The sequence below is a fragment of the Convolutriloba macropyga genome, chromosome 5 (genome assembly GCF_964194025.1).
Source record: "Convolutriloba macropyga chromosome 5, txConMacr16.3, whole genome shotgun sequence".
NCBI classification, from domain to species: Eukaryota; Metazoa; Xenacoelomorpha; order Acoela; family Convolutidae; genus Convolutriloba; species Convolutriloba macropyga.
Genome location: NC_134472.1, coordinates 9,999,663 through 10,022,260, shown reverse-complemented (window position 1 = coordinate 10,022,260; position 22,598 = coordinate 9,999,663). Strand labels below are relative to the sequence as shown.

At 32.7% G+C, this 22,598-nt stretch overlaps 3 protein-coding genes across 3 annotated transcripts in view; 2 read left to right on the top strand and 1 right to left on the bottom strand.

Moving 5' to 3' along the window:
- Positions 1 to 862: 862 nt before the first annotated feature.
- On the top strand, positions 863 to 11,196 carry LOC142339781 (uncharacterized). The gene is made up of 4 exons (XM_075390040.1): positions 863 to 1,249; positions 7,704 to 7,835; positions 8,466 to 8,618; positions 10,913 to 11,196. Exons 1-4 carry the CDS (start codon positions 1,159 to 1,161, stop codon positions 11,092 to 11,094), a joined length of 558 nt encoding a protein of 185 aa, XP_075246155.1. The 5' UTR covers positions 863 to 1,158; the 3' UTR covers positions 11,095 to 11,196.
- Positions 11,197 to 17,543: 6,347 nt separating this feature from the next.
- LOC142339120 (uncharacterized) overlaps positions 17,544 to 22,598 on the top strand; it is a 192,573-nt gene continuing 187,518 nt past the window's right edge. The window contains exon 1 of the mRNA XM_075388860.1: positions 17,544 to 18,245. The gene's annotated coding sequence lies outside the window, so the exon portion shown is untranslated. The remainder of the gene's footprint in view (positions 18,246 to 22,598) is intronic.
- LOC142339119 (uncharacterized) lies at positions 18,918 to 20,389 on the bottom strand. Its single transcript, XM_075388858.1, has 2 exons — positions 20,002 to 20,389; positions 18,918 to 19,425 (listed from the first exon to the last, which is right to left on the bottom strand). Exons 1-2 carry the CDS (start codon positions 20,296 to 20,298, stop codon positions 19,204 to 19,206), a joined length of 519 nt encoding a protein of 172 aa, XP_075244973.1. The 5' UTR covers positions 20,299 to 20,389; the 3' UTR covers positions 18,918 to 19,203.

The following is a 22,598-nucleotide window of genomic DNA, read 5'->3' as shown; positions in this document are numbered from 1 at the left end:
TACATATCTATTATTTCTATTTATACTAATAGCAGTTTATACCAGTTAGCTCGTAGAGAAAATGTTCAAAAATTGTTGATTCTATCTATCATTGCAAACATGCTGCACATTTTTTTGGATAAAAACTTGAACTCAATAGCCCTCTTTTGTAATGGCATTCCTTTTTCATCAAAGTGGAAAAATCGCTCTGAAACTCTTGCACAAATTTATACCCTTTGATAATTTTTTTCGTACTTAAAAGCGAAATAATTTTTTGCCATAATTCAATTTTATTTACTTGACATTATTCGAGCAACGCAAAATTGTGCAAATGTAAGAGAAGATTTGTTAATATATCTTTTCTCAATTACCCTTGTGAGCTGCAGGACTTTTAACAGTGAGAAAATGTAAGTTTAACTCACACGAATAAAATGAAAAACATGATAAATTTGGGTTCCCGCAGAGTACATGAGCATGCACAACCATGATGTTACGTCGACAGTAAAGTTTAATGCGAGAAATCTGATATAAGATACTTACCTTTCTTAAGTATTTTAAGTTCCTGTCAGTTGTAATGTGTATTAAAACATGTTTATATGTTTCGCTATTTTTGTCCGCTACCATCGAGGTTATTAAGTTGGACGGTAATCAAATTGCGAATACTGTTTTCGAAGCTGCTTATTTTCTCTTGTAATTGCAATTTCTAACTCAGCTGTCTTTTTTATTCTAACGAATTGGCCAAAACAGAATTGTTTTTATAAAAAATGATCAACCTGGAACTTTTTCAATCTGAGAATCAAACTCAGTTTGATGACGTCACAGAAGTATGCTTTTGGTTAGTATACTTGCGTTTCATTCACATCAAAAATGCGAGTCACATTCAAGTAATTTTTGTTATACAGCAACTTTCATGACAAGTGCTGGTTTCAAAAACTTCGTAACTACATTTTACATTCACAATTTTCAACTTCAGAACTTTAAGTTACGCACCACACCAAATGTAATAATAGATGCGATTATAAATCAGAGTACATTGTTAAATATACATTGTTAAATTTAAGCCTGATAGGAATTTTTTACTCCAAAAATTTTTACTCGATAACCCCAAAAGGTCAAAATAACTTTAATTATATCAGGTAATAATAAAGTGGTGGTGTGAGAGTGGAGCAGGCTGAAGTGATGGCTGTGAAAATATTAGCAGATTTATGGCTCTTGATTGCAATTCTAGTGCACGTTGCAACAATTGCAGTCGCAATTGCTTCACTTGCAGGTAAAGTTTCCTTTAATTTTGCTTAACCTGTTGAGCATTTTTCGGAGAGTAGTGTAAGAAAATATTCATAGCATTTCAGCGCATAATATAGTCACGATTTTGGGCTGGAATTTTAGGAAAATCGGCGCATTTTTGATCGTTTCCCATATCTTTACAACACACTCGGGCATTCTGCACCACAGCTCAGTATCAAACCCCGGTATCTGAAACGATGCCCTCTTCTTCCTTCAGTGCTCCACAATTCTGAGGATTAATAGGATTAATAACAATTTCGGCTTCATTTGTAGCAAAGAATAGTATGAATAATATATAGTATATATAGTATGAATATATAGTATGAATAATAAATAATCAAGTCATTTTGGGTTTGTTACTTTTTTGCGTATATGGGCACAGACTTGAAGAGCAATTATGCTCATTTTGTGTCCTAATTGGATTGTAATTGGATATGATTGTTTGAAATGTTGTCCAATACTCCAAGTGAACTAACTATTTCTATTTCTATTTCTATCAATAATCATGAAATTGATTTTTAAATTTAGATAAGAAACTCACACATTACAGTGCAGAGGTATACCCCAAAATTTCCGCCTTAGTAAAATTGGCTCGAAAATTAGTTACATAAAAAGAACGAAATTAGATGACATCCTTTGTATCTTACTTTTCGCAAAAGGGGTTCCGCCAATTTTGCGAAATAAAAGAACATTCGGTGTGAAAAGTAGGTAACAAATCTTGTATTACATTTCCGCTCAATTTAGGTATCTATTATTCGCGAGCATTTTGAGCATGCAATAAGCACTTTTATAATGATTTAATTGAAGCTTTCAAAGCTTTAAAGTGCTTTAAATACATGCAACCACAAAAACTGATTTTTTCCGAAAAATCCCTCGTACATCAAAGGCTTTGTATATCAATGTGGGACTGGCCGATTTTAATAAGTAGTAATAAATAGTACTAATAAGTAGTAATAAGTAGTAATAAAGTACTATAAGTGGTAATAAATTAGTAAAAAAGTACTACTAGTAGTAATAAGTAAGGCTTAAATAAATAAGTAGTAATTAATTTAGGCTTAATTGCGGATTATATGCGAAATCGAGCTACATTGTTTGCGAAAAATTGATACGTAAATTGAGCGGATGCCTGATACAACTCGCGCGAAAAATAGGTTATTAAGTTTGTACTTGTATTCCGCGGCTAAAATTAGGACACTTTTGCGAACACGGGATACGATATTCCCTTCCATTTTGCCGGTTTCTGCTAAAGTAGCTATTTTCCGCAATACTGTACCACTTTCAATCTATGAACATAGTAATAACGAACACGAGATACACATATCGGGCATATCTGCCCGTGACGATTTGGGTATACCTCTGCACTGTAATGCATTTCGTGTGTAAGAAATGCAATGAAAAATATCAGCAATGATATAAAGTGGACTAAAATGTCTTTTAGAAGGAGCTGAAACATCAGAGCACAAGCAACCACATACATACAACCAACAAATTTGAATTAAACGCTTCGCGAGAAAAAACTATTTTTTGTCAAGAGACCTGCTGACCTGAGCAAGTTTTTCCCAAGAGAATTAATTTGTTTCCCGATGCAACAGATAAACATTGGTAGCATTATACCAACGTCATTCATGAGCTCATCTAACTGCATTATTTTTTATTATATCTAATTATGTTACTAAAACCATGCACACATTTTTCTCCCTTGAGAAATAAAATCTCATGACATCGAAATTAGGATTTTTTGACGGCCTTATTAACTACTCTCTTGCTATTGCAGTATTCGCCGACTTTTTTTCTCACCTAGCTTTTTCTTTTATTTTCAAACACCATAATTGTTTTCTATGATGCAGAGAAATTCATAGGAGAATCATAATTAGTTTCTATGATTTAGAGGAACTAATTAAAAATCTCTATGACCCTGAGAAAGCCTGAAAATCAGAAAGTCTTCTAAAAATTTTCTCTGCCCGGCGTCGGGATTCTATCCTTCGACCGGCTTCTATGAAATTGCCATGATCTATCGATAAAACTCTAATGGAACCCAACCCAGGATAGTAAACTGACGTTTCGTCATATCAGCAAAAAAACTAAGTTTCACATGCAAAAGGTTTTGCTGAGACAGAAAAATTACATTAGCAGCAAAATCAAAACCCGCGGAAACATTATGGAGTTTTCTCCTCAATTTCTGATGTCTGATGTTGCGAAAAGTTCCAAGAGAAGCGCTCATTTTTAACATGCGTAGCAACATTTTATCACTAAATTTGTCGAAAGACGTATTGAAGTCAACGCATACAGCAGTGCTATAATTCTATCTTCAATATAAATTGGCACATTACGACGCAGAGGTAGACTCAAATCGTCGCGTACTTTATTACTACTTATTACTACCACTTATTAGTACTATTTATTACTACTTATTTAAATCGGCCAGTCCCACATTGATATACAAAGCCTTTGATGTGCGAGGGATTTTTCGGAAAAAATCTATTTTTTTTATTGCATGTATTTAAAGCACTTTAAAGCTTTGAAGGCTTCAATAAAATCTTTACTAAAGTGCTTAGTGCAAGCTCAAAATGCGCGCGAATAATAGATACCTAAATTGAGCGGAAACGTGCTACAAGACTTGTAACCTACTTTTCGTTCCGAATGTTTTTTTTATTTCGCAAAATTGGCGGAACCCCTCTTGCGAAAAGTAAGACACAAAGGATGTCTCCTTATTTCGTTCTTTGTATGTATCTAATTTTCGAGCAAATTTTACTAAGGTGGAAATTTTGGGGTATAACTCTGCGTCGTAATTCACAATTTTTGTCAATTTGGGGATGTCTATTTATTAATATTTTTTGGAATCCTAATCGTCATTTGAAAAATAAACATTTTATTGAAAGGGAGATTTTTTTAAAATGCTGTTCAAAAATGAAACAAAAAGGTGTCAGTCCATAATTAGAGTAATAACTAGATAGCTAAATGAGTAAAAACAATGACGTGAAGAAACTTGAAATTGATATGAGCAAACCTAGTCCAATTCGGACGCTTATCTTGCAAAGTCTAACAAGTTTTCTTTTATATAATGTTTATTATATAAGATGCAATATCCGGATGCTTTTCTTGCAAGAGAATAGCAAAATTTTGCAAAACAGGTGGCAAAAATTTTTGTTTTAAAATTGACAAATTTTAAATTATCTAAGAAGTTTCTTTACCAGTTATAAGGAACTGAGTGCGTCGGCATAACGTTTTTTGACGATTAAAGACCTAAAAAGGCTTCTGTTAGCCAATGATCACTGAGAAAATCATACCGCACAGCTGCAGCTAAAAAATTGAGGTCTACCTTCAGTAATGCACCGTCTGAATTCGATGCTTATCGTGCAAGATTTTTGCAAAACTTTGAAGGTTCTCTTGCAAAATCGACACTTAAATTGCAAGATTATTGCATATTCGACGGCTATCGTGCAATATCTTTAGAAAATCTTGCACAATTTTGCAGGATAGCGCGTAATCTTACAAGATAGCCGTCCACAATAGACTGGGGAATGCACCGGCTGGCGCTTCAACGAATCTTTAGCGGCTGATTTTTTAACGAATAAGCGCTCTGTTATTAAGTGCTAGTTTTTCAACACGAATTTAGCAACAATAAAAAAAAATGCTAAAAAAAATTATTTCGAGCCAATTTTTCAACGTTCGTCTGCAGGTTTTATAGTTTTGAGCTAATGCACACCTGATGCCCGATTACCAGATGCCGGTGAGACAGCATTTAGTTAGAAATCATATGCATTTCCAAGCGCCCAAAGAACTAGCATTTCAAAAATTTTATTAATTCTTAATGATTCCGATGAAAATTGTTTTGCCTGAAGTCCTAGTGTAATAGTATTTCTGTCTGACAAGTAGAATATATTAAACACGATTAAGAGCTGTGTTCCAATTGTTCAAAATTTAAGTGTGAAAATTGCTAACAATTTTTCATCACAAGTGTTTATAAATCGCCGAACTATCCAGTTGACAAACTTCCTATCAGTTCATACAATGTCCCTAATTGTAAAGAAACAAAAATAAAACATAGTTTGTTGGGATTTTAATATAGATTTTTAAAAAAATAATAGACACATGTCAAAATTATTAGATTTATTGTCAATTTTTGGACTTCATTTAATTAATGCAAGCTTACTAACACGTGAAACATCTGACTTCAATTTATCCATTTTTTCCCAAAAACTACTGGAGATTGTTGTGTAGTTAAATATGCCACAGGGGATCATTATTCTGTATTCTTCTACAATAATAAGCTAAAAAAGACCACACAATTTTTGATGTCAAAAAAACTTCACAATCTCAATAAAGAGGTAGTCAGACAAAACATAAACTATGATGTATTCCTCAAGCTGAGAGAAGATAATTATAACATTGCAAGAAAGGAGTCATTGATGAAAAAATAGAAGTGCTACAAAAGGAAATCCTTGATTATATGCAGATATTTGTACCAACAATAGAAAAAACACAAAGAAACTGAGAAAAATGAGTTACTGTTAGTATTAGAACTTTGGCCGCAAAAAACTGAACATTGCTTTGCAATATAAGATAAATCAAACTAATGAAATGAAAAAAAATACGTGAAAATATGCAATAAATTTGAAGCTGCATCTAATTTAGCTAAAACAAATTTGTATGAACAAAAGACACGAAGGGAAACTAATAATAATTCTTTTTCAAGCTTGTCAAAAAAATAAATGATGAACCGATGTCTCATAAACTATGTCAACTCAGTCCAAATAAACTCAACGACAGTTTGCTAAAACTTGGTCAAAGATGGCGTAGCACAGGCAGATAAAACACTTTTAGGTTTCAGAAGCATGTTGAGAATACTATTGTACTTTCTGAGACCACTCCCACGGAAGTTTATGAAACAATAGAACATTTGAATAACAAACGATCTGCTGATATGTTTGAACTCAGTAATGTAGTACTGAAAACTGTAAATCCTGCGAGATCTTATGTCACGCTTTCAACAAATATTTTAATATCATATATTGTCCAGGAAAAACTAAAACGACTATGGCGATACCATTTCATAAAAAAGGCTGCCAAATGCACCCAAACAATTACCGACCCTTTTATATTTTGCCAATTCTCGGCAAAGCGTTTGAAAGATTAATTAACGGCGTACTATTTAAGAAAATGCTCAAATTGTCGAAATTATACGATAAAATCTGAACAAAAATGATTCATTATGTTGTGGATTTCTTGACCTTAGTAAAACCTTTGATACTGTCAAACATGAGACATTACTAAGCAACTGGAAATGTCATGAATTCGAGGTCCATTTTTTGGACTTCTGAAATCATACTTAAATGAAAGAAAGCAGTCGGTTTCCATAAAAACTTTTTCAAATTTAACACAGAATTTTTTTAATTTTAAATACTGAAACGATGAAATTTTTGGGTTTTTTTTCTGGACCAAAAACTTTTCTTTGCGGATCATATAGAAGAAATGACAAAAAAATTTGAAACGTATCAAATGGTTTTCACAGTTTCGAAAAGTTTTTCTGTCGTAAAACTCTTGTACTCTTGTACAAAAACATATTTTAAACCAATTGGGCAATATCAAGTCTTAATGGTGTCCGGCATTGCAAATAATTTTGAACTTGAAACAATCAGTTGGTGACAAAATTGTATATTAAGATTTATTTTCGGTCTTTGTAAAATTGAAAACGTTTCGAAGGTCAAAGAAGACCTGAAAATTTTAAACGCACAGGAACTTCACCTCTATGAACTAATTAAGGTGCTCTCCGAGGTTCTTAGACAAGATTCACCAAACTATTTTTTTGAACGATACGTTTAACAAATTTGGATTAGAAAAAGTTTTAGATGGAGAAGCTAGAAAGACTGAGCTTAATCTTTCAGTGAAGTCGACTACAAACAATACAAAATCTTTTGTAACGCGAGTGCGAAAAATATTCAATGCATTTGCAAAACTGTACATCAAAATAATAAAAAAATGCTAACGCTGTCCGACACAGAACTTCCAACTTTTTTTGCACGAGTTTAGGGATAATTACATATAAGGTAACCAATTCATTTTGAAACAATTCTGGTAGGGGTCGGTAAATTAGCTCTTCAGGTTATGCTTCATTTTGCTTAATGCTCATGAAAAGAGACATCACTTGACAGGTTCCGATTTATTTGAATGTCTCTCAATTGCTGATTGTACAAATGCATGGTACTTTTTGTACAGCATTTGGAAATTCAAATTTAAAATTTAATCTAATCTCAAGTCACTTTTTTATTTATCTCTTTTGAACTACGCATAATAAAATGATCCATATGATCACATTTTGATCGGAATGACAGAAATTGAAAAAGATAAACAAACGATCGGCATAATCGCTTTGCTTTATCAATGGACTGTCGGAATTGTTAAAAATAAGAGAAAAAGACATCAAATCTTGTTTCATTTAGGTCCCTATTGGATGGATGGGCCTACTGTACACTTTGGACTTTGGAACTACTGCTTCAAACACATCACACAGACTTACTCTGACAAATGCTACAAGGTCACTGATGTCGAAGATGATGCCATTACTATTGACGGTATGTAGATCAGCCGCATAAACAGAATAGCCCACAAAAATAGAGGAATTTCTTGGCACCAACTTACAACTTTTTTTTTTTTTGGGGGGGGGGGATTTATGACTACTGTCGCTTTTCTGTTAAGTAAACTTTCGCCGATTGACATTGTCTACAGAGAGACCCAAAACTGGTACCATTGAAAAGTTTTTGCAAAACTGAATCGATCCTTGAAAAGACTTACCCAGATTTTTATAATTTTTCAAATCATAATTTGCCACACTTCGTAAAGCCCTAGCTTACAAAAGTGATATGAAAAATTCGTAAGAAGTCCCTTCAAAATAAAAGCGTTGTACTCTTTCTTGGTCAGCATGTCGGCTATCAATTTGAGCAACTCGCGTAGGAGAAAGTGCAAAAAATTATTTTTTAATCGATTTTTATTTCATCATCTCTCAAAATGCCATGTTTCACTGAAAAGGTACATACGGCTTTAACTAATCCGTTTCAAACATGCAGTTTATTTCACTGAAATAGCTGTAGGGAGTCGTCGAATTAACTAGTCTTTCGTAGAAAAATTGAGGCTTGAAAGATATAAAAAATATAATAAAAATCCTAGACCTTGTTAGTGGTCAAAGTAATCTTTGCGTACTACAGGCTACTTCCGCGCCACTCAAGCTCTGATGTGTCTGGGATGTATCGCGACCCTTCCTACCTTCTTACTCATCTTCGCTTTGATCTTCATGCTTGTTGGACCAGAGAAGAGAAAATACGCTCTCTTCATCACTGTCGTTTTCACATTCGTACAAGGTAAGTAACACCTTTCTGTTTTCCCCGAACTGGCTCCTTTTCCCGGGTAGATTTTGACCCTCCAGAATTCATACTTTGCACCATCATAATTGTACATTAAATGAATGTATAAACATTATGGATAGTTCCGTCTCTGAAAAGGCTATACAAGCCCGAACGAATGAGCATTAAGTTGTTCATGCATGTCAACGGAAGCAAAAATTTTAATCATGAGGGCGGCGTTAACGGTTCAAAAACTACATTTGTTATGATGATGATCTCAAAATGATAAATAATTTTGTACAGAAAATGATTATCATTTTCTTCATCATTGTTCCTATATTTAGAATAATAATAATCCTTACTTTTTGTCCGGAGTCATAAATTGGTGTTCATCTCTTGAAAGCGTTGTGATGGGCGGTCTTAAAACTATACGCAATGGATCGTCAATTTTGCTCAGATAAGTTAATTCGAATTTACTCGAAATTATTCAAAATTGTCACTGTTTTTGACGATAGCTGTTAACACTGTGTCAAATAGACAATGAAAAAAGTCTAATGAGAAAATTGCACAGAAAACCCACGCGTTGCTAATTGCCTATTAAGAAGGCCAATTGCCGATTGTTAAGGCCAGTTGCCAATTAGTACTTAAACTAGGAATTAAATGACCCTTTAAAGTTTCCCCTTTGTTGGTTCTCAAATTATTAACCAAGAACTATGAGAAATAAATTCGTCAAAATTTTAATTTTTTAGGTCAAAATTTTATTTTTCTTTTGTGGGGTAACGAACTCAGAAAAATCTCTAAAATAACATTGTTTCCATATTTTCTTTAGAGATAAGAAAAATTTGTATAAGGAAAATAAACGTTTCTCAAGGCTAGATTTCCCCAAATTTTCAATAATTGACCACAAATTGACCTCTCCTATCAAAAAATAACTGATGATAAAAATATGTAGTTCCCCATTGGCAATTTACATTAAAATTGCTCTTTATAAAACTGTTCAGCAATTGAACAATTTTGATGAAGGGGTTATGTGCTCTGAAACCACAACTTGAGAAGCAAAGATAAGTGTGGTCAAAAACCCATATGAGGTTTTGAATGGCTTAATAGTGCGAATAAATTAGTTTGTTGGTTTTTTTTATGAGGGAACTGTGGTTTTTGAAACTTCCTTAGTCGAAAATTAATGGAAAGTTTATAAAAATTTATAAAAAAATTTATAAATATTTCCGAAAAGATGCATTATTTTTTTTTTTTACAAATTTTACAAAAAATTCCGAAATTTTGCATTAGTTTGTAAAAGTTTGTTAACTCTTGCCTTAATTTAGAAAAAGTTTTCAAATAATTCCATTAATTTACAACAAGTTTGCAAATTTATGCATTACTTTATAAACAAGATTTACAAATTAATGCAAATTGTTGCAATTTAAAAAAAAAAATGTTAAAAAAACGCTAAATAATAGCTGTTGAGACTCCAAAAAGGGACAATATACCCTTGAAAATCTATCCTATAGGGCCTAGAACCTATCCTATTCAAAAACGAGAAGTTCTTAAATTTTAAATATACAAAAAAAATAAAAGAGCATCACAAGAAAGGCAGCAAAGAGCATCAGTGTTATCAATATAGGGAATCAAGAAAGCTGTTCTTCTTCTTCTTTTTCCGTTATCGGCTGAGCGCATGCTAATCAAATCATGAGAGTGCATTTGATTTCAATATCAGTTAGGTGAGTTCTTGATTTGATTTTGGTACTCTAGATCAATCGATACTATAAATTCATTGGTTAAAAAAATTTCTTTTAATTTAACTCGCCATAATGATACCGAACAGAATACTGAAGTTAATCGGATTGGCAATAAAGTACAAACATTGGCTGACAAAATAAATTGGTTATTCTCTGGTTCTTATTTGGATAATTCTTGTTATTTATGAACCTCAACTTCAAATTCAAGTCATGGTAAACTTCATGGTTTGGTCACTTAATGTAGTGCATTGAGCTCCAGTGAATATGAAAAACCATATTGGGTCATCTGTAAGACCCCACTGTAAATAGTGGTGCTAAAATTGAATTCAAATAATGATTTTCATCAGGCTTATTAAAGTTTTTTGGTCCGCTCGATCATTTTCTCCTGTCTATGGGCACCTAAATCCCTTCATGCTATCTGTTTTTGTTGAGGGGGGGGGGGGGGGATCTTTCTAACCACAACTATTGTGACAATGGACCAGTACTTTTTATACACAATTTACAGTAGGTTGTTCTCTCCCAACCTTCTATCAATTTTGGGGTCCAACAATTGACATATGTTATTTGCTTGTTTAGGGATGATGTTGTTCGCTGGAAGTTGTGTGTTTCTGAGTCAGAAGACGACCTACGGGGGAGACCAGATGTCGACTGATTGGGCGCACTATCTGGGCTGGACTGGGTGCTGCACCAGTTTCCTCACTGCGTGTCTCCTTGTAGTACACTACGCTCTCAATCGGGATGTATATGAAGAACTCTAATTAAGGCGTGTTGAGGGTTGACTTTATTTGTTTGCAAAGATCAATGTGTTTTTGATTACTTTCCAAAGAGAAGAAGAGCAATCACTTAACTCAGAGAGTTGAAGGGGGGGGGGGTGGCGGGGGAGTAGTGGGGGTGGGGTGGGAGTATAGAGTGAGAGAGAGGTAATCATGACCAAATTTCAAGTGTTATCTTCTATTATATTGTCTTATATTTTCAATCAAAATTATATAAGCTGAAATGGTCAACAGTAGAAAAAGAAACAAAAAATTTTTAGAAAACTGTTCGAAATGTGATTGATTTCTATTCTTTTCAATTTCTTCAACACTGGAGCATGTAGTTGACTCATATTGTTTGAGCATAGTCAGTCGGGCGATGTTTAGAAGTAGCTTAGACCTGATGCTAACAAGTGATAAGTAAACCTTGTCAACTACTATTACCCGCGACATCTCTAAAAGCCATATGCGGGGGAGGGGTAGGGGTTCAAAACAGAACAAGATCCTTATATTGTTGACAGGGTTAAACCTTGACTCCTTTAGTAATTCGTAAATTAATCAACTGATTCATAAAATTGTTTTCGTTTCAATTGAAATATTTAGCTTTTGTTGTCTGATCGAAAAACTAACAGCCGTACAAAGCAGTTTACAGACTCAAGTCATACTCGATAGTTGCTTTGTGAGATGTTACAATAGAAGACCTTGCAAGCTGCAGCCCACTTTAGATGCTGCCCACTTATGGAAAGATTCCCCGTTTCTTAAGGGTGATCAAAATTGAGCGAAATTGGGCGTTAGGTAAAATTCACAACATTTTCCATTGTTTGAGCAAATAAAAGCATTTTGTTGGAGTAGACAAAATGACTCACCTCATGCCAATCAACTACATTGTTAGTTGAGATTTCATTATTTTCGGTAATTAGTAAAAATTGTAATATTTTGTTGAGAACAGAAGAGATACATTCAGCCCATTTAACAGAGAGAAGATGGGTTGACAGATGTCTAGGTCGCTACCAAAAAAGTGGAGCTTCAGACTCAGACAATTCTAGTTGGTCAGCTGATATAACCTCTGTCCTCTTTTTTTCATTTCTCGTTTTCTCACTGATCTTTAAACACTCACGTGCACATATTAAAATGCCGAAAGTCTTCAGTGTCAGAAGTCAAAATGCCAGAAGTTGCTACTTAGACAGAAGGTGAATTTCATTGACTTTCGTCATTTTAAAACGTGCACGTTTAGTGTTTTAAGCATGGTTAAGTGACTCTGCAGAAGGCACTTCGAAATTCTGACTTAAGCCAGAAGTTCTAAGTGACTTCAAGCAGTCACTGTGCTTGAAGTCGCTGAGTGACTTAACCATTACTTCTTTGTCGAGCAAGGTTTATATACAACTTATTTGCGCTGAGCAGAAATCTATGATTACCATGGAGTTCTTCTAAAGACTCTTGATAGACCATTGGGAACAAGCATTTTTGGCCAAATTTTGTGCCGAGCACCAAATAATTTTTACGACCAGGTCCAAATCAGACTATATCAAAATAGCGTGTCATTGGAAGGGCCAAGTTTAATAAATTTTCAGTACAATTTACGTTATATTTATTTCTGATTTATTTTATATGTAATTTTCAGGATTCAAGTAGGACAGAATAAGGAGAAACTTTTTTTCTGAATTTCAGAAAAAGTTTTTTGAAGCTGGCAAAAACCAGTAAGAAAAATTATTGGTGTTATATGTTCTTGAGTTCGCTCTAAAACATCTGTTGATTTTGCGAACATAGAAATCTCAACCAAATTCAAACATCGAAAAACAAAGAAACGAACAAAACTCAAACTAATTTAAAGCATACGTCTCCCTCATGAGATGCAAAATCATTCACTTCAGAAACTTAGCTTTAGGTCTTAAAATCTTTATCGTTGGGATACAGCAGTCAAATATTGGAATGATTCCAGTCGCCAAATCTGACAAGGTACCAAAATTCGAAAAGGTACAGAAGTACAAAAAGATACCATCTTGCGAAAAGGAACGCCTTGATTATGTGGAATTAATAAATTTTAATCAATGCAGGAATAAATAGATTTTATGAGATTTAATTTATAGAAATAGCGAATGAACCGACTTTGATTATTTGACCAATGTAATTTGAACAGCGATAGTAGAGTGCTTGAGTGCTTGCTTCATTAAAAAAAAGTAATAGAAGAGCTCCTCTGACCATAACTTGAAGCATCATTATCTCAGAATCAACTTTTTCCCTACTATGATACATGAACCTTATCTTGATGTAAACTAGAAAAAATAAATTTTCCAGAAAAAAGAGCAAAAAACCCGCAAAAACCAGTAAGAGCAAAAAACCAGCAAAAACCATTAAGAAAAATTATTAGTGTTATATGTTCTTGAGTTGGCTCTAAAACATCTGTTGATTTTGCGAACTTAGAAATCTCAACCAAATTCAAACATCGAAAAACAAAGACCTCTTTGATGATTTCTCTGGCCACCCGAAAGACCTATTTTGCGTGAAAATTAGGGACTCAATACAAGGGACTAGTTGATTTAACAACAAGAATTGAAGAACACTTTGGTAGATTTGCTGAGTTAAAACAGAGAAATCAATTTTCTCAGCATGTATCAAATTTTTTCAGCAAGTTTATTTTTTTTTAAAAAATCTGTGGGCATTTGAATGCTAAACCTTAAGTGAAACCTCCAGGTTTTTTTATTCTGAGTTCTGTTGATTAATCCTGACTTGTCAGGTCACTTTGAAATTTTAGCACCTCATTGACATTCAGCTGATGACTCGTTGCAGGAAACAGGAAACGTCAAACAAGTGAAGAGAATTTTCCGCTAAAAGTGACAAATAAACACAAGTCCGTAACAATTCTCGTAAAATTACACAATATATATCTTGTGACTTTGCCAAAACTGATGTTAGGCAATGTAAACCTTTCAAATTGCAACCATCCGTCAGTTTTTGTGTCAACAAAGCCTACGGTAGCAAAATTGGTTCAACCAGGATGATTAAATAACTTAACACAGGAAAGGTAACCACTTGTGGACGGACCGAAGAAATTTTTTAACTCCTTACTTTGGGTTTAAACTGATTGTGGTGTTATCATTGCTCTAATGGTTTCAATTCGATTAGCAGTCCATATAAATGAGATTTCTACAGGGAGTCTTAATTTTCGCATTCAAACTAATGAAGAACAGGTAAAGATTCAATTGAGGTGGAATCAATTTTTTTTAAGCTTCTGCATTATATTTGTCAAAATCTAGGCTATCAATTAATTAGGGGTTCATAACAATTATGACTACCTGAATTTATCATATGATAGTTTTGTATCAATTAGAAAAGAGAAAAAGTTTGTGAATTGATGAATTGAAAAAAAAAAAAGTAAAATTTTTTAACATTTCAACCGTCTTGGCAATTTACGCTTGGTTGTCGTTAGGACGAGCTTTTTTCATTTTAAGGGGTCTATTTCAGAAAAATAGTGACTAAGCCTACTTTGTTTATTTGACCAATGTAATTTTGAACAGAGATAGCAGAGTGCTTGAGTGCTTGCTTAAGTAAGAAAGAAAGTAATAGAAGAGCTCTGACCTTAAATTAAAACTTCAAACTCTCAAAATCAACTTCTTCCCTACTTTGATACCGGAATCTGGTCTACATGTAAATTAGAAAAATGTTCTAGAGTACGAGCAAAAAGAAAAAAAATTGAAAAAAATTGTCTATTTCTTCGATGATATCTCCGGCCAAACAAAAAACTTTTTCTGCTTAAAAACTGGGGAATCAATCCCAACGACTAATTTAATTAACAGCAAAAATAGAAAAGCACTAGTTTGCTGAGTTAAAAGAGAGAAAGATCAAATTTTTCAGCATGTTAACTTTTCTAAATAAAAATCTATGGGCATTTGCATGCAAAACCTCAAGCAAGCCTCCTAGGATTTTTATTCTGAATTCTGTTGATCAATCTTGATTTGTCAGGTCACTTTGAATTTTTAGCACTTCATTAACCTTCAGCTGATGACCCAATTTAGAAAACAGAAAATGTCAAACAAGGGAAGAGATCACTTTTAATTTTTCGTTTAAATTGGCAAATAAACTCAAATCAGTAAAAATTCTCTTATAAAAAAAAATGTAATGTAACTTTGCCTAAATTGATGTTGGGCATTGTAAACCTTCAAAATTTTAACCTTTCATTAGTTTTTGTAATAACCAAGCCGACAATAGCAAAATGGGTTTAATAATTGTGATTAAAAAACTTAAAACAGGAAACGCAACCACTTGTGGAAAGAGCAAAAAAAAAGATTTTCAAACTCCGTACTTCAGATTTAAACTGATTTTGCTGTTCCCATTGCTCTAATGGTCTCAATTCAATTAGTAGTCCATTTAAATGAGATCTCTACAGGAGGTCTTAATATTTGCATTCAAATAAATGAAGAACAGGTAAAGATTCAATTGAGGTGGAATCAATTTTTCTGTAATTTCTGCATCATAGTTGCCAAAATCTAGGCTACCGGTTTTTATGTGTTCAATATAATTATAATTAGCTGAATTTATCATATGATGGTTCTGTCAAAAGCAGAACTGAGAAAAAGTTAGCAAATTGATGAATTGAGAAGAAAAAAATTGCCAACATTGCAACTGCCTTGTCAATTTATGCTTGGTTGTTGTTAGGACGTGCTTTCTCAGTGGAACTGAAATTGATTGAATCGCCAATTATAGGAATTCACCAATGCATGTCTAAAGTAAACAAAATACAAAAAAAGTCAATATTTCTTTAACAAAATGTAAATAACTTTAATTTCATACATTTTCTCTGAAATGTCACGTAAATATTAAATAGAAATTTTTATTGTGTATATTTAACATAAAAATTGCCCAAATAGAGTAGATATGAAATGAAAACAAATTGAGGCAAAGTTTTCCTCAATAGACAAAACTTGACTTAATCAAAGTTTCTGATGATTGTAGGATATTCAGTTAATTTTTGGGGAAAATTTAGGACTTTATTCGGACTTTGCTATTTAGCAGGTATTCTGTTATTGAGGCGTATATTTAATAACCTAAAATTAGGACGAAAAAAGAGTGATTAATTGTTTTTGCTACTTCTAGCGCATAAACTGAACATTTCACTTTTATCTTGAAATTAACTGTCTGTGTTTGATTAAATTAAATTTTCTTTCTACTGATTGCATTTACTGAATTTTCGAGGAACTTTTTCCATTGGAGAAAATAAATAATTATGTTGTTTATTATATGTATAAATCAAACCTATTTGATTCTTGTGATATTCTTTTTTTCAGTTTTCATACTAGAGAGAGTTGTAGTCATGGTTGCTCCGAAAAAAGCTAATTCAATTTTTTAATAAAAAAAGCTTGACACATATATTGGAGATCTCTATGCTACGCAGATGATGGCAAGGGCTGTCTTGTTTTTTCAGTCAACAGATCCAGTTGAACAGCTAACTGTAAATAGTTTAACAAGCAGAGCCTGTTTCAAAAAAAATTTTGATGTACAAATGAGCCATCAACGATTTTTTTTGCTTATGTCAGGGATTTTTTATTGTTTTTCATTTGTCAAAGATGATCTATTTTTATTTCCAATTTAACGTATTTCAGTAGTTATTGGACTCGTTGTGAATTATTAAAGTTCCGATTTGATTCGGTTTTTGTTTTTAGTATATCAAGCAAGTCCGTGTTCAAATAACAAAAAAAATACGAAGTTCTTAACAAGAGGCGTTTTGTGACTACTGCTCATTATACTAATATACTTGAAATCTGTAATGTTGTTCGATGAAACAAGTCATTTTTCTAAGGTTGTAAATTTATATTTTAGGTTTTGATTATCATAATTTTAGCAACCAAACAATTTGAATTTGAAATATTTTTAAGTGAAGAGGCTAGAAAAACCTACACTCAGTGAAATCAACAAAAAAACAATACGAGATCTTTGGTAACGCGAGTGCGTAAGATATTGATTTCGTTTTTGCACAACTAGAAATCAACATAGTTAAACATTTAATAACGCTATCTGAAGGGATACACTTCGGGATAATTACATACAAGGAAACCAAATCCTTTGAAAACAATTCTGGTAGGGGTCTGTAAAATAGCTTTTCATGTTATGCTTCATTTTGTTCTTGATAGGAGACATCACTCGACAGTTTTCGACCTTTTTGAATGTCTTTCAAGCGCTGATTGTACCAATGCATTGTACTTTTTATACAGTTTTTGGAATTTCATATGTAATCGAACTAACTAATTCTTGTTTATCATTCACTTTCAGTTTTTGTTCAAACAAGTTTTTTAATTACAGGAGAGAATAATAGAGGCCGAACTTGAAGCAGTGAGTGAACTAACGGTTGTCTGCGCAATAGCGCGTATTCTACATCCATATGTTGCACAATGTCATTTTCGTTGGCTTTGTATCTTTCCATTATCGCAAACTGATACTATACAAACTTTAAAAAATCTATATGCTGTGTTTAGTTATGCACATATATTAACAGAATGGTATAAGACTGGATTCCATGTGAAAAAAAAACTGGATTCCAAAAAATTTCAGCTATTTCGTTCAAACCAATTTGTCTTCTCTTTATTATTATTACTGTTCCGTTCTTTCACAACAATAACTTGTTAAATTTGTTTAGCACTTAATATTTGTCTCCAGTTTGCTTTGTATTACATAAATATGAACTTGAATCATCTCCAACCTTTCATTTCAAATAATTTGAAAAACTTTTCCATGATGCTGATTTTTAACAAGTGGCTTCGAAACATGTTAAAGAAGGAAGCATGTTGTTATCATTGTAACACTGTAAGAACATTTTTGAATCAACAAAAAATTTATTCATCGGCGAGTAATAATTAGCCCCATTTGGTATTCCATCAATTAATAAAATTGATCATTACTTCCGTTACTTATTTTTGTCGCATTTATAGATTTGCCGCAGTACCATATTTTTAAACTTACCAATTTTCACTTATTTTTACTTATTTTAGAGACGTTTAAATATCCTAATTAGCTGATAAACTGAGATTAATACAATTATTACTAAATGTGCGCTATTCCCTTACGATGCACCTTATAAAAATTTGCCCAAGTGTCAAGTGAGTTAGGGTTTTCGCCCCTTTACTGTAAAGAATTTGGTTGAAAAAATTGCGACGGAGAGTTTCGAGGTAGGTCAATTTTATTTAAATCTTTATTTTCAGTTATCAACTATCATGACCGCAACCACGAGTTTTCCACAAAAATTTCAGGAAACAGCAAAAAAATTTCAGGAAACAGAAAAAAAATTCAGGAAACTCGGAGTTCGGTCTTTAACGACGGGTAATGGTCTATATGACTTTTAAAAGATGATTTGAAAAAAGCTGTTGAAAAAAAGTTTCCGGATTTTTTACTGGTCTAGAGAAAACACTCTACACCTCATTTAAACTATTCCAGCGCCAGTTCTAAAAGTTACTCCGTGTTTGACATTTTTCACATCTGAAATGGTCTGAGTGAAGAGAAAATGTTGAAGACTTTGTTGAAACAACATTATCAAAATTTAAAATATTGGGTTAATGTTTCTGATTATAATCCTTGGACGTACGGTCTTCCTTTGTTATATTTCATCTTATTTCTCAACATTATCTGATTTTATAAAGTTGCGCTTTAGGTTATGCATTTTTGATAAACATCTTTAATTGATCAATCAAAAATAACTACCTTTAACTTGATTTCTTTAAGATTTCTATATTAGGTCCTTCTTATTTGGCTTTTTAAACTCAGCAATGTTCTACTTAACATGAATACCCGGCAATTCAATCTACAAAAACTCATCTATTTAATTATCCGATTATAAGAAAAAATGAAATAGGAAGAGATAATTTTATCCGATAATATGGAAAGTTAAAGTAGAGTAGTCATCGTCACATCGTTTGATAATATTTTATAATATTTTCTAATTTCTATGTTCAGTTGTTAATAGTCAGTCATTTACCCAATAACCCCCACAAATTAAAGTCTCGAATACACGACAAAAAACCAAAGTTATTATTGAGTCAGTCTGTCATTGCGTGATTGTCTTTTATTCATTTTTTTAATCCAGGTACTTCATTAATATTTATGTCTGCTCGTTACGAATCTGTTATGTCGTCATATAGTCAACATATAATCTTCGATGACAGAGCTATTCGATTCCTCTTCCTCGGGTTTTTGTCCAGGTAGGTCGACGCCTTTTCGGCTGTCTTCCTCGGTCACACCAAGTTGAGTTTCATCTTCAATTGGCAGAAGACATGGGCTGTTCGTTATTTGGGCCCTGACCATTCCACCTTTGACGAGTACTGTAGAGCTCGTATCATATCTCAAGTCATAAACCTAAAATGAGATTGACCTCGAACGAAATTGACCGAAACTGTTTATTGAAAATTAATTTTAGTATTAAATACTCCCAGCTAAAACTATTCATAATTTTTCAGAAATATAACCATTTCAAGACCTGACTTGGTTCAAGTCAAATCTTGTAAACAAAAATAGCAAAACAGTGAGCAATACAATACTCGACAACTGTTTGGCAATATTTGTAATATAGCGTAATCAAAGCAGAATTGAATTTTATTGAGGAGGTAATTTTTTGAAGACAGATTTGTTTAATAAAAATATTAAAACTGTTATTTAGAATCAAGGTAGGTTTTTCAATAGTTCAGAAAGATTTAAACTGTAAATTGTTTAACTTTCAGCTCCAAAAATGTTGAATACACTCACAAAAACTATCATTGGTCTTTGGTAGAATCGTCTTTTTGTGGTCAATCAGGTCGTAACGGATCTTTATGGTTTAATTGCGATTTCTATGAGGCGTTCGTTTATTATACTCCCTTTTAGTTTTATGTAAAAAAAAATTTCTGGAGACACCAGAAAACAATTAATTATTAATTATAGTATTGCAATTTTAACCTGATAAAGATATGTCTTAGACCCATCTCTCTCAACTTTATAAGTTCCAAGGTGAAAGCGTATATTCTCTACGGGAAAATTAGGAAGTGCTTTCGTCACAATAATTGCAGCTTCAAGCCTTTCATAAAAGTCAAGTTCGTACGGAAATGTGCTATAGCCTGATTCCTTAAAAGCTAGTGGATATATGTTGCGTTCGCAATAACTCATTATCTTATAAAGGGTTCGAATGTTAAAAATTTCACTTTTTGTTCCCACAACAGCCATCAGTATAATAATAGACAAGATTTCTAGCTTCATTATTATAATGACCTGTCCAATCAAATTTTTCAGCAATAATTGTGTCGCTGATTTAATCTGATAAAATTTGAAAATAATTTTGATGGTTGATGATCGGGCTACTTATATGCTAAATAAAGTGTTAACAATTGCGTTTGGCCTATATACTTTAAGAAAAGACACTAGTCAAATTTCTGCACTAGAAAGCCGACTTTTTCATCCTCAAAAGCCGGAAAAAAATTAATGCTTTTTTAATGCATATGCTCTGTGATGTGTAAATATTGATGGGTGTCAGAAACTAACAAAAACAAATTTAAATCTTAACATCTTTCAGGAACAAAAGCAACCGAAATGTTCCGTTCCCCAACAGAAAAAAGCCTTGCATGACTATCATTGACAGTTTTCCCATCAAACAATAAAACATATCGGAACTTCATCTCCATGGACGAAGTATCTCCATATAAATTTTTGGGAAGCAATGGAAATAAGGTTTAGCAACACCATATTAGCTCTCTGACCACAACACGTCACTGGTTTTGTTGCACAAAACAGGGAGGCTAGTTGATGTGAGTGCGAGTAATATGCTCTAACCAAATCTCATCATCACAATTTCGCTCATATATGCGGATTTTTTTTTTTTAAAAAAAAGTAGCTTGAACTTAGAATTATGCTGATTTTAAAAATTAGCCTGATTTCTGGCAACAAACATTAAAAGGAGAAAATTTTAAGAATTTAACCAAAACTGCCCAAACAAAAACTTTTTAACCCACATCTAAAACACAATAAACTCGTCTATTCTCTTCTAACAGAGCAGAACATTTGTTTTTGGTTTCGGAAAAAAAACCACCGAAAAAACCACTTAATTTTAGATAGAAAATAAACCCCGCGGAAACAAACCCCTTTGTTGAATACGAAAAGTTGACAATCCATTAAAATTGGTTTCCCAACAATGAGCCGAAGTCAACAAACACAAAAAAATAGAAGTTACAGTTTCTCATGACAAAACCAATTGTCAGATTTTTTCTATGAGTTGAGCTTAAAATCTAAAAAAATTATTAGCAGCATACAACGCAACAATACACTTGTTTCTTCAATTTGATCTTTCGAAGTTTCAAAAAATTTTTACAGTTAAAAACTTTCAAGTGTTTTCTTCAGAAAAAATACTTGATTAAAATTGAAAGCATCAAATATGTCATCAAATTTAATTATCATCACATTGTCTAAAATTTGACAAATTTAGCAATATGTTGGTCCAAATAGAAGAAATCGGGGCGGCCGTACAAAACAACTTAATACGTTGAAAATAAAATTAAACACTACAATACCGACAACAGAAGTGCCCTGAAAATAAAAGTGTTTGATCGATAATTTTGCAAAACCTGGCCATGAATGCCGTATATCTCCTCCAAGATTTTTCATTGCGACTCTCTTTTTGTGAACGAGAGCAAGTGTTTTTTTTATTCAGTCGTTTTCCTAAACACTTTTTTACCTAACAACAGAAAATTAATTTTTTATCTATTAACGCTATCGAGATTAATTTGCTTGCAAAGCATTCTGGAGGTGCCTGATAGGTATTACTCTTGCAACCAGCCAGATATCTAAATAAGCAAGAGTAGTCAATTTTAGTGGCTCTATCTTTTGGGACGTTAATTTCAGACATTTGGCTTTTCAATTCGCCACCAAGTCAATTAAAATACAATTTATTGTTCTTTTCCAGTCAGTTAAAATACAAAACTTATTTTTTTTCCATTGCCTGTAAAAAAAACTGGATTATCCCAAACGTAATAATGTTTTCTCCTCAATTTTAGTCGGTGATGTTTGATTTAAAAAAAAACAGTTCGAAGGCAATACAATAAATATTACAAAACCTGATTGAAAGTTTGGATACGTTTTGATATAAAAAGTCGCGCTGAGTTTGGCAATATTAGCAAAACAATTGTAGATTGCTGAGTACTTATTACATCTGCAGTTGAAAATTCAAACGAAAACATAAAAACATAAATCCTTGAAATTATTTCAATAATTAATTTCTTTGTTTTGTTAAATTCAGTTTTTGTTCTGTTCTTAAATTTAAAAATCCAAATATGCTTGTTTGCTGGTATCAAGTAGTCACCCAGGTTGCACAATTCAAGGTATATGAAAACTTCTCCAGCAATTTTGGAAAAATGAAAAAATTAAATACCGAAGGAAATATCATATTATTAATATTTTTTTCTTCTTTTCTTCTATTTTTGCCGATTTTAAAAACTTCCCGATTTTTTAAACCAGCAATCAGATAATTGTGGCAATTAGACAACCAGCCAATTGTGGCTCAAAAGAGA

Coding starts and splice junctions, on each gene's coding strand:
- LOC142339781 (XM_075390040.1), top strand. CDS start 1,159: ATGGCTGTGAAAATATTAGCAGATTTATGGCTCTTGATTGCAATTCTA. Junction 7,836..8,465: donor TGATGCCATTACTATTGACG/GTATGTAGATCA, acceptor TGCGTACTACAG/GCTACTTCCGCGCCACTCAA. Junction 8,619..10,912: donor CGTTTTCACATTCGTACAAG/GTAAGTAACACC, acceptor TTGCTTGTTTAG/GGATGATGTTGTTCGCTGGA.
- LOC142339119 (XM_075388858.1), bottom strand. CDS start 20,298: ATGAAGCTAGAAATCTTGTCTATTATTATACTGATGGCTGTTGTGGGA. Junction 19,426..20,001: donor CTAAGACATATCTTTATCAG/GTTAAAATTGCA, acceptor ATCTCATTTTAG/GTTTATGACTTGAGATATGA.